The sequence below is a fragment of the Bactrocera tryoni genome, chromosome 4 (genome assembly GCF_016617805.1).
Source record: "Bactrocera tryoni isolate S06 chromosome 4, CSIRO_BtryS06_freeze2, whole genome shotgun sequence".
Taxonomy (NCBI): domain Eukaryota; kingdom Metazoa; phylum Arthropoda; class Insecta; order Diptera; family Tephritidae; genus Bactrocera; species Bactrocera tryoni.
Genome location: NC_052502.1, coordinates 66471652 through 66486118, shown reverse-complemented (window position 1 = coordinate 66486118; position 14467 = coordinate 66471652). Strand labels below are relative to the sequence as shown.

General features: G+C 36.7%; 2 protein-coding genes across 2 annotated transcripts; one reads left to right on the top strand and one right to left on the bottom strand.

Annotated features, from left to right (window-relative positions):
- Positions 1–3064: 3064 nt before the first annotated feature.
- LOC120775771 lies at positions 3065–3765 on the bottom strand. The gene is made up of 2 exons (XM_040106104.1): positions 3673–3765; positions 3065–3440 (listed from the first exon to the last, which is right to left on the bottom strand). The coding sequence occupies exons 1-2, from the start codon at positions 3710–3712 to the stop codon at positions 3166–3168; spliced, it is 315 nt and encodes a 104-aa protein (XP_039962038.1). The 5' UTR covers positions 3713–3765; the 3' UTR covers positions 3065–3165.
- Positions 3766–12423: 8658 nt separating this feature from the next.
- Positions 12424–13308, top strand: LOC120775562. Its single transcript, XM_040105787.1, has 2 exons — positions 12424–12488; positions 12628–13308. The coding sequence occupies exons 1-2, from the start codon at positions 12449–12451 to the stop codon at positions 13212–13214; spliced, it is 627 nt and encodes a 208-aa protein (XP_039961721.1). The 5' UTR covers positions 12424–12448; the 3' UTR covers positions 13215–13308.
- The last annotated feature ends 1159 nt before the right edge of the window (positions 13309–14467 follow it).

The following is a 14467-nucleotide window of genomic DNA, read 5'->3' as shown; positions in this document are numbered from 1 at the left end:
AGGCAGATAAAAGTATAAGAACAATTTTTTATGTATTTGAAACTATAGCTTCGTTTACTAATAATTCTTTAACTAATAGGAGAAGACAAAACTAACCAAATGTTTGAAATATGTTAACCTTCTTTCTGAAAATGTCAAATGTTTGATAAGCAGACTGTTAAATTATAATCCCTATACCTAAACCGACGTTAGATATCTAAAAGTATTGGTCATAAGCCAGGTTTCAAAAGACTCTTGATTCTTCGCTAAATTGAAATAGTGTACGACGAAATAAGGAAATGGTTTACCGACATTCGCTAAGTTCTTAGTTCAAATATCTGGCGAGTAAAAATTTAGTGACGAAAAGTCTATTATTTGCATGGACTCAAAGGATAATACCCGAGCCCTTGCCTTAACAAAAGATTTTCATGTTCTGTAGATGTTTTGATGACGAATACAGCAAAGCTAATAAGGACTGTAATTCAAAAGCATGCACCTAGAATGTGAAGAAAATAGACGAGACTGGAAGAAAATCTTAATACCGATTTGAATATTTTCTAATAAATTTCACTGTTGCAAAAGCACATTCTTAAATTTTAATTAGCAGCTTGTCTCCTTTGAAGCCTAATTTCTAATGCTTCTGGAAAATTGGTAACTGATGACAAGCTAGCGCAAACCTCTATATGAAAGGCATGATCAGCTCTGCCGCAGTATCCGAAGCAGTATACGCCACCGCGTCTGCCGAAATATCCGAGATATCCGTCGGATGATGGCGAAGTAATGTCCCGACACGACGGTTCAGCACAAATTGAAGCAACTGTAACTGCTCAGCCTAAACATGTTCACATGAAGACCAGGCATAAATGCCCAGATAATTTGGCCGAAGCACCTGATTACTAATTTTAAATAAATGAACGGTGTTTTGACCGTCTAAACTTTGAACGAGCAATCAGTCGAGCATCAGACAATAAAGGTTTTCTAAATCTAATATTAAAGTCCATTAGCTGGATCCACAAAAATTGACTAAACACCTTGCAACAATCAAAGCCAGGGGACATGGTACCTTCCGATATATTCAAAACTGTATATTAAACAATTTAGAGCGAGAATTCAACACGCATTATTCGACGAAAGTGTGAAAGGATTATAATCACGTTTAGTATACTTTGTAGTCGCTTTACTATGCTTTGCTTCACAGCCGGGATACTGGTACTAAAATCATAACCAGTTAATGCAAATGTAATATTTATAATAGATTTGAACTAAACCAAAGAGAGGAAGTTGTATATATTGGGTATATGAGAAAAAATCACCAAAATAAAGGCTTATATTCAGCTAGAATGTCAAAAATTACTTGCAGTGGTAAAGATGATCGATTTCGAGGTACATTACTTTTTTAAAGAAAAAACAAAGAAATTTCGAATTAAATGTGGAATGTTTTTTATCATTCGAAAAAATATTCTTTGGCATTTATTTTTTGAAGATTACCGCTTTCAAATGTTGGCTTTGTCTCAGATGGTGCATCCGCTGAGTCCAGTTTTTGATGACTCGTTCGAGCGTTTCGTCGGGTAACTGGCGAATGACACGTGTGTTGTTTTGTGCCAAGACCTGAATCGAAGCGGAATTGTTCGTATATACTTAAGGCTTTATTTATCTCCACAGGAAAAAGTCTAATGGTGTTATGTCACACGGTCTTGGTGACTAATCTCTCAATAAATCCATTCATTGGTGCCATGTGTGTGAAGAGGTGCCTTCTTGTTGAAACCAAAATTTGCCGAGATCACGAGCTTCAATTTAAGGCATCTAATAGTCTGTTATAGATATTTTGACGGTTACCTACTCAGCAATATCATTTTTGAAAAAATATGGACCAAAACCGTTGTTTTTTCTGGATGAAATGGCCGTTCTTGAATGTCTTCGGGTTAGTCTTCGTCCCAAATGCGGCAATTTACTAGTTCACATACCCACTGAGCCAAAAAATGGCCTCAGCGCTGAGCAAAATTTGGCTTGAAAACGTCGGATCTTTTGGAACTTTTCAAGAGCACATAGAGCGAATCGATGTCGCTTGGGAAAGTCAAGCGGCTACAGTTTTTGCACAAGCTTTATTTTGTATGCTTTTCAATTAACATCTTTGACGTATATTGCGATAAGTCGTTCCATACGTCAGTCCGAGTAGCTGGGCACCACGCCTAATCGACTCTCCACGGTCTTCGTGTACATTCTCAGCTACGGCTGCTATCTTTTCTTCACTTCACTGTTATTACCAGAATTATTAGTGCCACAAAAATTTTATGGAGGCTTTTACGGACGGTAACCGGGACTTACTGACCGACAAAATAGGGAAATATGAAATATGAAATTACAAGTAATTAATTATACAAAAAAAGAATCAAAAATCGCATCATTGATAAAGGGGTGCTCAGCGACTTCTGTATATCCTCGTACTGTGCGTAGGGAGCTAAGTTCTTTAGCAGAAAAAAAGACTTTAATAAGCAGAGTCAATAAGGCTAAGCGGATTTCATTTAACTAATGACTCATGCCCAGCTCTTGACCGGCTGCAACGGCTGCTACTATGCCGGTCTCTTTCGTCCAATTCAGCGATTTTATCGCAATTTTCGACGACAGGCCTTCCGGAGCGTGGCGCATCTTCGACCACCTCTACACCTCTACGGTGGAAATGGAAACTGTATCGGATCCATAAACTGCACAAATTTTATTGGTGGCTTGAGATGCATTTTTGCCTTTATCGTAGTAGTACTGTAAAATATGCCGTATTTTCACTTTATTTTGCTCCATGTTTGCGACGCTATAACTCACGAACGACTTAAAAGAAACGACAATCAATCACGTGTTAGCGCGTGAAATGAGCTTTCCAAAAAGTATAGCATGACCCGATGCGACGAATAAAACTAGAACTACGCGCTTTCAGCGCCAACTAGCGAAAATACCGCAAGACTTTTTTGACAACCTATTATAATGATTTATTAATTTCTCCAACTCCCAAAATATATTTACATGTTGAATTACATACATATGTACATATATATATATATAAAACATAGATGAAGATGGAAGCTTTAACAAATTTCTTGTGGTTTTGCAAAATTTCCATTGTTTGATACTTCGACTTGCCGCTCTTTTAAAGATAAGTTGATGAAAACACAGTTCACTTATTTATACTCGTAGTTAGTACGAGGGTACTTCGGCCATAATATGTTGGTGTTCTTGACCGGCCTTCTCGCGTACATTTATAGGCTGTGATATTACAATTGTTTCGATTTGTGGTGGATTGTCGTGTTGCGGCATCATTTCGTCATCGTCCGGAGGGTACCTTGGATACTTTGGCAGATGATTCGGCGGATACTGCTTCGGATATTGCGGCAGAGCTGATCTTGTCTTTCTTATAGATGTTTGCGCCGATTTTCCAGATGTATTAGAGACTAGGCTTAAAAGGAGACAAGCTGCAATTGAAATGTAAGAATGAGCTTTTGTAATGGAAAGAGAAAAATTCTTATTTATAAAAAAGAACTCTTGTCGGAATTAAGATTTTACCTAGAGAATTATTCTAAAAACAATTTAAAGATGACAGCATTGAGATGCTCTTATTCGCTCTTCACTAAATAGTCTTTTTTTAATACTTCTATTATATGTCCTTGTAATACTTGTAGGTAGTTATAGAAAATAGGTACTTGCCACCAACTAATACATATATCCGGTTCTTTCCCGATGTCATCTTGCGTGGCTGATTTTGTAGGATGTAAAAGCTTTCTAGTTTATAGTGAACACTTTCCCAGTGTCTCTAAGACCTCTGGTTTTGGTTGCTTATATAGTAAGATCGACCGCAAGTATTGATCATTGATCAAAGGTCTTCGAAAATATTTAAGTATCACTCATTGTTTGTGACTAAAACGTGTAGTTGCATTCCAATGAAGCATCGCAGTGTTCTTTGAGATGTGAGTAGGAATTAATTCATATAGTTTTTTTCTAATATTGGGAAGTTAGAAAAATAGTCGATAATACCACCAATAGCATGGAAAGTTTTCAATAAAAAAGTACTGTGAATATAAGTCTGTTTCGTAAATGCCAGCATCTGCAAGTTTTCGGGAAGAAGAACAATGCGAAAACTAACAAGTTAAATTTCCAGATCAGTCCACATAATCGAAACCAAGAAATTCTTCTTCACTCATTATCCTATAACAGGAAGTTACATATAGAATAATGCAAGAACATAATCTGTATACTCTGCTTAGAGGTCGTAAAGGCCACTCTCACCAATCTCTTGAGTGTTGCATCAAACATTTTTTGAAAAAACAATTACACTGTCAACGGTTTAAGAATGTCGAAAGGAGAACCCATATTCTGATACAACTTTTAAAGAAAGTCATTCGGCATTAAAATGTAAGATATCTGCGGGCTATGTAGGCTAAGCTGAGCTGAGCGGATTCTCATAGTCTAGAAAAAAGTAACAACCGCCTTATGATAACCTAAATTACTATTATTAACGATCGATATAATTGAATACGACAGCTTTCTATATTCATACGTATATCGGGTGCTTTGTTTCTTTGATTGAAATGAAAAATCATAAAAATAAAAGTTAAAGGAAACATACATAGTTTACTGGCGATCTTAGGTCGGAAAAAGAAAAGAAACGGCGTGGTTGAATCTTTATGGGTTAAAACGGTTTATCTTGAAAACTACTGGTCTAGTTCTATGACAAAGTTATAACGGATTATTCAAGAGAGAAGCTACAAAAGTACACTGAAAGGGACAGCAGACGACGCCATATTTTTTCTCGCTCTTTTAACATTTCTCTTCAGTCAGATTTGTCATTTCATCATGGAGAGAGATACTATCCCACAATGAGTCGAAATTATTAAAACTTACTAATGAAGTTCGGAGTCGGTGGCCTCAACTTTAGGAGCGCTACGTCTACTTTATGATCGTCATAATCCTTCTGTCAGACCAACAATTGAGCGTCTAGTGAAAAAATTTGAACCCACAGGCACAGTAAAAAATATTTCCGTGGCATTGAGACAAAGAAGTGCCCATAGTGACAAGAATATTGCTGCCGCTAGCGCATCAATTGAGGAAGGCCCTAATCAGACTCTCACACTTCGTTCTCAAGCATTTGCCATCTTTGTAACGTCGTTGTGATGAACTTCGCGAAAAGATCTTTGGCCTACATCCTTTTAAGATCAAACTGACACAATAACTTAAGTCGCTAGACCACCGAATCGTCGTATGTTCGTAAACTGGGCTGAGCAACAACGTGAAAATGATCCGGATTTTCATAGAAAAATCATCTTCAGCGATGAGACTCGTTGAATCCCGAAAAAATTACGGTTTGGTGTGGTTTAAAGGCCGACGACGTCATTGGACCATACTTCTTCCGTGATGATCAGGACCGGCACGTTACTGAGAATGGGAATCGCTATCGCTCAATGATAATGAAATATATTTGGGCCGAACTGGATGATATGGACTAGGACAATATGTGATTCTAACAGGACGACGCCACAAGCCACACAGCGAATGTCATCATCAATTTTGAAAACCAAGTTTGGTAAACGTGTTATCTCACGAAATTGCTCAGTCAATTGACCGCTTCGGTCGTGAGATTTGTCACCATTAGACTATTTCTTGTGGGGCTACGTCAAGTCTATGGTGCACGCCAACAAGCCAGCGACGATTGATGAACTTCGTACGAATGTCGAACGTGAAATTGCAGCAGTATCAGCCGCTTTATGCTTGAAAACCGTCGAAAATTGGGTTCAGTGTCTGGTCTTCTTCAAGCGTTCCTCTGGTGGCCATGCAAAAGAAATCGAGTTCGATACATAATAGCATAGAATGTACCTTCACAGAAATAAAGAATTTAATTGACATCCCAAAACTTTCTGTTTTATTTAAAAAACTTTTATGGCGCACTTATTGAATACGCCGTTAGATAATGAAAAGTTCTACAACCTTTCTTTGAACAGTATTTTCATAGAACCTCAAAGAGTTTGTGAAAAATCAAAATAACCATGTTTTTGGTTTTTCATTTTTATCTCTTCCTATTTGTTATAAGAACGTCCAGTCCGTCTGTAAATACGCTTCCCTCAGTTAATGAGATAAATTTGATAAAATTTCTGCCAGTTTTCCATTTCTTTACTGTTTCGTTATTTCGCTCTTTTTCAGAATAACTTGTCAATTTTCATATTCTTCTTCTTTCCGAAAGCTTACAGCTAGTAGTACTTACGAAACAGACTTACAGTAATAGTAGTTTTTTTATTGAAATTTTCTATTTTTTTGCTGGTATTTTCGATCTTTAAAATTCACAATAAATGCGAAATTAAAAAAAAACATAGTAAATGCATTAATTCCTAATCACATCTCATAGAACACTTCGATGCTTTTTGGCATGCAACTACACGTTTTTCGTCACAAACAATGAGAGGCACTTACATGTTTTTGAAAACTTCTGCGTAAATCGTACAATCAGTTCATAAATGATCAATACTTCCGTCCATCTTGCAACATATATAAGTATCCAAACACAGAGATCTTCGCAGAGTTCACTATAAATTCAAAGGCTGACTATAAGCTCAAAAGTTTTTATTCTCTATAAAAACATTCCAGGATGGCGTCAGAAATAAAGTGGATACACATAATAGTTGGTGGCAAGTATATATTTTCCATAACTACCTATTTTCAAGGTCATATGGCAGAAGTATTGCAAAGGTAGGAAAATAATTTTGTAGAGAAAATTTTAGTTTCGATTTGAATATGCTTTGATAAATACTTTCCTTGTCCATTGCAAAAGCTCATTCTTAAACTTTAATTACAGTTTGTCTTCTTTTAAGTGTAGTCTCTAATACTTTTGGTAAGTCGGTAACTGATGACAAGCTGGCGCAAACCACTATAAGAAAGGCAAGATCAGCTCAGCCGCAGTATCCGAGGCAGTATCCGCCGCCGCGTCAGCAACAATATCCGAGGTATTCGCCGGACGATTTTTTGGGCCGCATAGAATATGACTTCAAGAAAGAGTATAATCGTCCGGGGTCACCATATTGGCATAGAGACATCTAAAAAGAAATAATATATTTAAAAAAAAAACGATCAAAGAATATAAGGCGATGAAGACTAACCTGATATTGAGGTAACTGCGTCAATGTGTACAGGAAAAGGCCAAACGCGAATGCGTAACTGTTTGACGGACGAACGAGTTATGGTAAATAAAATGTATAAATTTTGAATTAAGTTGTGAAAGACCAAAAAGGTAAAATAAATTACTCTATCTTTATATATATATGTATAAATCTTCTGACCGTGTGTTTGTAATTGAACTGCTCCTAAACGGCTGGACCGATTTCGATGAAATTTTTTGTGTGTGTTCAAGGCGATTCGAGAATGGTTTAGATTCACAATTTGGTCCATCGGAAAATATTTTTTTAAATTAATTTTTCATTTGTAATTAATTGCTAGTTTTGGAATGTTTGACCGATAGATTGCGCTATCATCGCAGTATCCAATATTCAAACCTTAAATTGGCGTAAACGTGAAATAAACAAAACGATGCCGAAGTAAAAGGCGACATCTGTAGACAAGTTTTCATAACGTTGAGAGAGTTGTTCGTTCTTAAGTAATAAGTTGGGTGATTCAATACATCTATGGGTAGCTATAACATTTTTTTCATACCTGCTAACTATTGCAGGGGGTATCTTGAGAGGCAATTTAAAATTGCAAAAGATCTGGCATAAAAAAAGAAAAAACGGCATTACTGAAGTGTTGATAAAAAAGTCTATTAAAATTTGAGATATACAGAAGTTTTTCCGAAGCCTTGCTAGCCGATTTTTTTGTCTTTCCACCGTTTCTTAACATGCAGTTCACCAGGCTGACAATCGATTGGACTCGATTGATTTCACTGATGCACAGCCCAAATTCAATAGTATTTTTACCCCAAAAACCAATTCTTTCTTAAAGCACGAAATGCTTTTTGATTCATTTTATACTATAATCTAACTAATAGAAATCGAATAGATGGTATTAGTATTACTACCTATGTATCAGCCTATATATAAATAAATGGTAATATTTCTTAAGTGTTTTACGTTTTCATTTTGAACCGATTCGTAAGTACATATTTTTAATCGATTTTAGAGTGTGAACTTAACATAGTCGCCTTGACAGACAGTCAATGCCCAACTAGCCTCTGGCATAACCTAGCTGCCGAGTTGACATTCGTTGGCTGGATAAAAATCCAGCTCCTTTCCGGTTGCTCGTTTGGTTTGCTGATTCTCTTCCATACGGTGTTTGCGGGTCTTCGCCCCCTTTTCACTTATATTTGCTCTAACGGGCTTGATACAGTCCGGTGCATAGGCCTAAGGATTTAGTTGCGTTGGTGCGTCTTGTACCGTTTTCTGCACTTTTTTAGTTCCGGCGTAGGCTACCGATAATGTTGAAACACTGTACTTATATTTTCTGACTTAACGTTGCTAACGATATCTTGTTGAGTGTGCCGCGACACTTTAAAAGATCCACATCTTTCTCTGCTTTCTTCTTCAGAAATAACTCCTGGCTCGTAGAGTTGTGTTCATTTCCGGGATCTATTGTCTGTTTACACACCCAGTTTCAGGCATCTCTCGTTTCCCATCTGTAGCGGTGAGCGCAGAATCCTGGTTTGCCTTCTGAAAGCATTTAGCTCGTCGTCCGTTTGCACTTGTTGTTTTTGTTCTTGTTTGTTGTCTTAATTAATTTCGTAATTCATGTATCTCCGCTCGATCGTACGATTGCAATTTCATCTCTAAAGTTATCTGTGCATTTTAGACCACATGAGGGCTGACGAGAGACCTTATGGAAATTCGTGTTCAGAGCCAATCTATATCACTAGTCCGGATTATAATCAACCAACCTAATGTAGACGTGGTTTCGAACGTACATGAACACCTGTCATATCAGTGTCACTCTGTAGAAATGGAGGTAACAGCATGCCACAGCCTTCAGCCCAAATTGAACGTTTCCAAATCGTTGGTCAACTGCGTTGTTTAATTTTTTAGTATGTCGTCTGTGTGTTACTTCTGGTCGGGCGCTGCTTGTTTGATATTTATAGTTAACCGACGTCCTGCAGACCAGAAACTTTGACCCCGCTTGATCTGAGCTAAGTATTGAGAACTTCGACGGCTTTCGTTTGTAGCGTCTGGCGTCCGATTTTTGCTTACCTCTCAAGTAAAGATGGAATGCTTATTTGCTATGCTTGCAAATTTCGAGGCGAATGTTTCAGGCCTTTTAAACCGAACCTTCCTCTCCTGTCACTCTTGATCAGGAGCTGGTTATTGGGTATTAAGTAGCTGCTTAGGCCGTCAACATTTCGCCAAGCGGAACCCTTGGTGGGTTGAGTTTAGCCAAAACATATTTAGTAGTACTACAAAAACAACTTAAGAGATAATATTTCAAATCTCAAATGAATCCGCTTGAATTGTGTGAGAACTTCTTGCTCTTCAAATTACTCAAAACCTTCGTTTTATTAATCTCAAATCAAGCCAACTATAAAGAAGCGTAAGGAGGTTTTCATTTCGTGTCTGAAGAATATTTAGTAAATTTCAACTGGTCCGTAATGGGAACCACCATATTGTTTTGAACAATAGACTGTTTTTACTGCAAGTCTTAACGTGATACGCGTAAATGTCTAAGCATATTTTATTAAAAAGTAAATAATGAAAATATTTAATGGAGTCACATGTTTTTTGACGCAAACAATGAGCCCCATTAAAATGTTCGAACATTTGTGTAACTCAGCAAAAAGTCCTACTGATAAAAGTTCCAACAAATTTGTTATAAACAGACTGATATCACTATTTAAACAAATTTCAACGATGGCTTCACTGACAGTGTAGAACTGTCTCTATACTTCCAGATTTCCGGTCGATCTAGTACGAACTGGAATGGTACGAGTACAAACTCATGCATACCAGATAGTCCAGTCATTTAAGCTTAAATTAGGTAAGAACCTCGGATGTATGTACCTACCATATGTAGGTTTTCAGACAACTTTAGGGTGTCAATATACAAGTATTTACAGACAATAAATGGGTATATCTAATTCCGAGGTGAACTTACTATAATAACAGGACTAAGATGGTTAACAAAATATACTTCATATATGCGGTTGTTAGTGGTGAGTATTTTGTTTCTCGAAAATATTTGCTGGGGCTTCGGAATTATTTCTTCAAAAACATGTATTAATAAGATGAAATTTAGACCCAGAATGTTTCATAGTTAAAACCTACAGGACTAGAGCCTTCGGGTACTATTGTAACGTAGATGGAAGAATAAGATAGCAAAGGGCAGTGTAACTGGCGATCTATCCGCTTTTCTTGATTATTATTTACTAGTGGAATGGTAATATTCTTTCTTTATTATGTCATTGTAGCTTTGTTCATCATAAGCCACATCTCTGGTGCCTGTGGAAAATGCTTAAACTATGAAAATCAGTTAGAAGAAACATTACAAATCACCTTATAGCGAGGCACAAAGGGTACAGAAGAATATTTTTATGAACAAAATTTAGCAGCAGATAAAAACCAGAAAGTTGATTCTGATGTAGAAATAGAGATAGAAGTATAAAATGGCGACCACCACCAGCTGCCGTAAGAATCAGCAGAAAATCTGGAATTAATGGATGAGGTATTAAATTTGGATAGCTTTTTAACATCTCTTACAAAGAACTTAAAAGATGCAAGGTAAAACTGTCAAAAAGCGAAAACAGTTCGAATACAAAAATTATTTGCCGTTGGTAATATAAAAATTTCTTAGAATATTACAAGTTTTTACTAGACATAAATATTGTAAGTCTAATGAAAATGTAAGAAAACAGGAAATAAAAATAAGTCTGAAATGTGTTCTATGTTGCAAAGACGTTTACGTACTACGGTCGCATCGTGCTAATAAAAATATAAAGAAAAAAATACACAACAGTCGAAAAACGCACATTAAATGTTCATTTACTATTTGAAGATCACCTCTTTCAAATGTTAGCTGTGGCTACGTCTCTGATGGTCCAGCCGTTGAGCCCAATTTTCGTTCAAGCATTTTGACTGGTAACTGACGAATGACACGCGTGACATTTTGCTCTAAGCAACTTTATATATTCCCCCAGAAAATCTAACTGTGTAATATCACACGATCTTCGGCCAATCGACCAGCCTAAAACGTGAAATTATCTGCTCACCGAAGTGTTCTCTCAATAAATCCATTGACTGATAAAACCAAATGTCGCCGAGATCACGAGCTTCAATTTCTGGCATCAAATAATCGGTTATCATGACGCGATAACGGTCGCTATTGACCATCGTATCAGAAAACGCAATGAACCATTGTTTTTTCTGTATGAAATGGCAGCTCTGGAATCTCTTCAGGCTGCTCTTCGTACCGATTGAGGCAATTCACTTGTTAACATACCCACTTACCCAGAAATGGGCCTTATTGCTGAGCAAAATTTGTCTGGAAAACTTTGGATCTTCTTGGAACTTTTCAAGAACCCATAGCGCGAAGCGATGTCACTTGAGAAGGTCGAGCGGCTTCAGTTCTTGCACAAGCTGTATTCTGTATGCTTCCAATTTAAAATCTTTGACATAAAATGTCGTTCCATACGTCAGTCCGAGTTGGAATTTTGAAACGTTTGTAGAATATCTATTATCGTATGGTAGATCGTAGAAAACGTATTGTATTGGCTTAAAAATTCTTTGGCAAAACAATGAAACATCTTCAGTTATCTTCTGTTTTGCCAACTACGATCTTCTATGTATTCTCAGGAACGTAACATTAAAAGAGTATATTAAGTATGAAGTGATTATCGTGGTGTGGTATACTTATTCTTTCCGCCGTTTATTATTTGAGCTTATTATGGACGACAGCTCTCAGTTTTTTCATAACGATACAGTAATTGTTTTTTTTTTTGGCAAAAGCTCACCGTATATTGGTCCGCAACCATCTTATTCGCCAGGTTAGGCTTCTGGCGACTTCTGCACTTAGTTTTGACACGATTGTGGAGACAAAATCCGAATAGAAAAAGTTCTTGACTATACTCGTACTCGTACTATTTGAAAATTGCATCTTATCGATGGGGAGTATTTTAAGAGGATGAAATTGATTTGTAAGAATACGTAAAGAATGTAAATTTTTTAAGCAAACTCATCTTACTTTTTGATCACAGTTTAAATACTATAATTTCTTTTCTTTCCGTTGCTGCTCCCTTCCCTCTGACAACAAAGAAACCTAAAGCTTTTCAAAAACCATACTCTGTTTATGGGCTCTGACTTAGTCTCATTGTCTGCTGAATGCACTCACATGTTTAGCGGCGGTTAAAAAATCAGATAAGTATTTGAATTGTTTAAATGACACTATACTAGTCAGGTTATACTGCATACTGTATTTAAGGCAAATAACAGCGCGTTGACAGTTATTTTCCATCTGTCGAAGTGTACACAATATGAAGGCGAAATCTCTGTGCTTATCCGTCTTCATAGTGGGTAGGTATTAAGGATTCCGCAAGAGCAATGGAAGCTGGAAGTCCAACAATCAGTTCTATAGGAACTGTGTCTTAACCGATGGACTAATTTGTAAAGGAATAATTTATTAAAATATATAAAATTACTAACTTTTTTTCAGCGTTTCTTCTTGCCTCTGAGAAGCCAAGAGTCAATGGAATATTTTTACCTTTCGAGTTGCTAGGATTTGCTGCAAAAGAACTCAATTCTTTGATAACCGATGTATCTACTGGCGTCAGCGCTATTCTGTTACCAGAACGTTCCACAATGCGGCCGATTTCAAGGGAGAGTAGAGGAAGTCAAACGTATGTGGATACAAAAAATTTGCAGGTATCAGATACCACCGACGAAAATAAGAAGACGGCAAGTTCAACACTGAATAATGAAAGCGAAAATAAGAGTAATTCGCAGGAAACAGATAATTCCCAGAAAACAGATGTGACCGATGAAGAAAAGGAGACAAATAACTCGGCAGAAAAGAATGGAAGCGGAAGTAAAGAAGGCGAAGTTTCTGTGGAGACGGCTAATACGCAGAAGTCAGATAATACACACGAAGCAGAAAAGTCATCAGAAAAGCAAGAATCAATAGGAAAGATATTAGATTTGGATAATTTTTTGAAATCCCTTGTAAAGTACTTCAATGAATGCAAGTTAATACAGTCGAAAGGCAAACACGAATCGTATTCAAATGTAGTATGCCAATGGTAATATAAAATATTCTTCGAAGGTTACAATTCTTACTTCACACAAGTATTGTAAGTCTAAAGGAAGTGTAAGAGACGAGCAAATAAAAATAAATGAAGCACCTAAAGCTATTGAGTCTTACTTTATTTCAACGTTGCAACGGGTATTATGTATTGCGTTCGAAGTGTGGTTAAATATGTAAACTTAGGAGCCGGATTGTAGATCATAAAAGTCGCCGAAGTATGCGTCACACAGCTTTCTATATGATAGCGAGGCACATATCTTCGAAGTCCATCACCAGAAAATAAATGTTTCTTACATATCAATGGGACTATCATTTGTAGATGTAGTAGAACTAAACTGAAATATTACCACGGATGGCGAGTATCTGTGATCATGTTTGATAATTAATTCCGTTTATTTTACTGTTCGATCGTTAGGTAAAGTTCTAAAAATTTCAGCTAATAATACTAGTTCATTAAGAGAGTAAATTCAAAATCACATCCCAGGAAAACTTGATCAGTTATTTATTGGTATGCAACAACACGTTTCGTGACGCAAGCAATGAGCTCATTACATATTGGACTCTAGTGTCTAAATTTTTAGGAATTATGATACTTGAAAGCAATAAGATTCGCTAAAATCGTAAAAAATGTGACTATTTGTAGTAAGAGACATGAAAGAATTACAGCTTAACGATTTTTATTAGAAAATATCTTATTTTATAAAAGTTATAAGAAACAAGTAAGAAAGGGCTAAGTTCGGGTGCAACCGAACATTTTATACTCTTGCAACTTGCAGGTATCAAAGCCAGAGAAATACCTTACGATGTAAAACCTCAATCAGAGGATCGGAATCTAAGCAATTTCATATTCATATTCAATATTTCACCGTATATACAAGTACCTTATACACTGACCTACACATATAATATATTCGACATAAGATTTGTTAGAAAAACCAAAAACATTACACATAATCGGCCGGATGTTCGAAAGTCCTGGTAATGGTTATATGGTTGTTAGGTCAAGTTTTCGCCAAATTGAATCCATACCGTATGCTTATCACAACGCACAAGAAGATCAATCAGAAAATGAGAATACCAACGGGGTACCGGATAACAGAGTACCCGAAAATATCGATGGAGTCCAAAAATCCATGGGTAATCGGTGCGGTATGCGCAAATATTGATGAGACCCCTGAGAACATGAATGAGGTGCCAAAGAATATCGATGCGGTATGGCTGAGCAATGTGAGCATTAATGGAACACCACGGG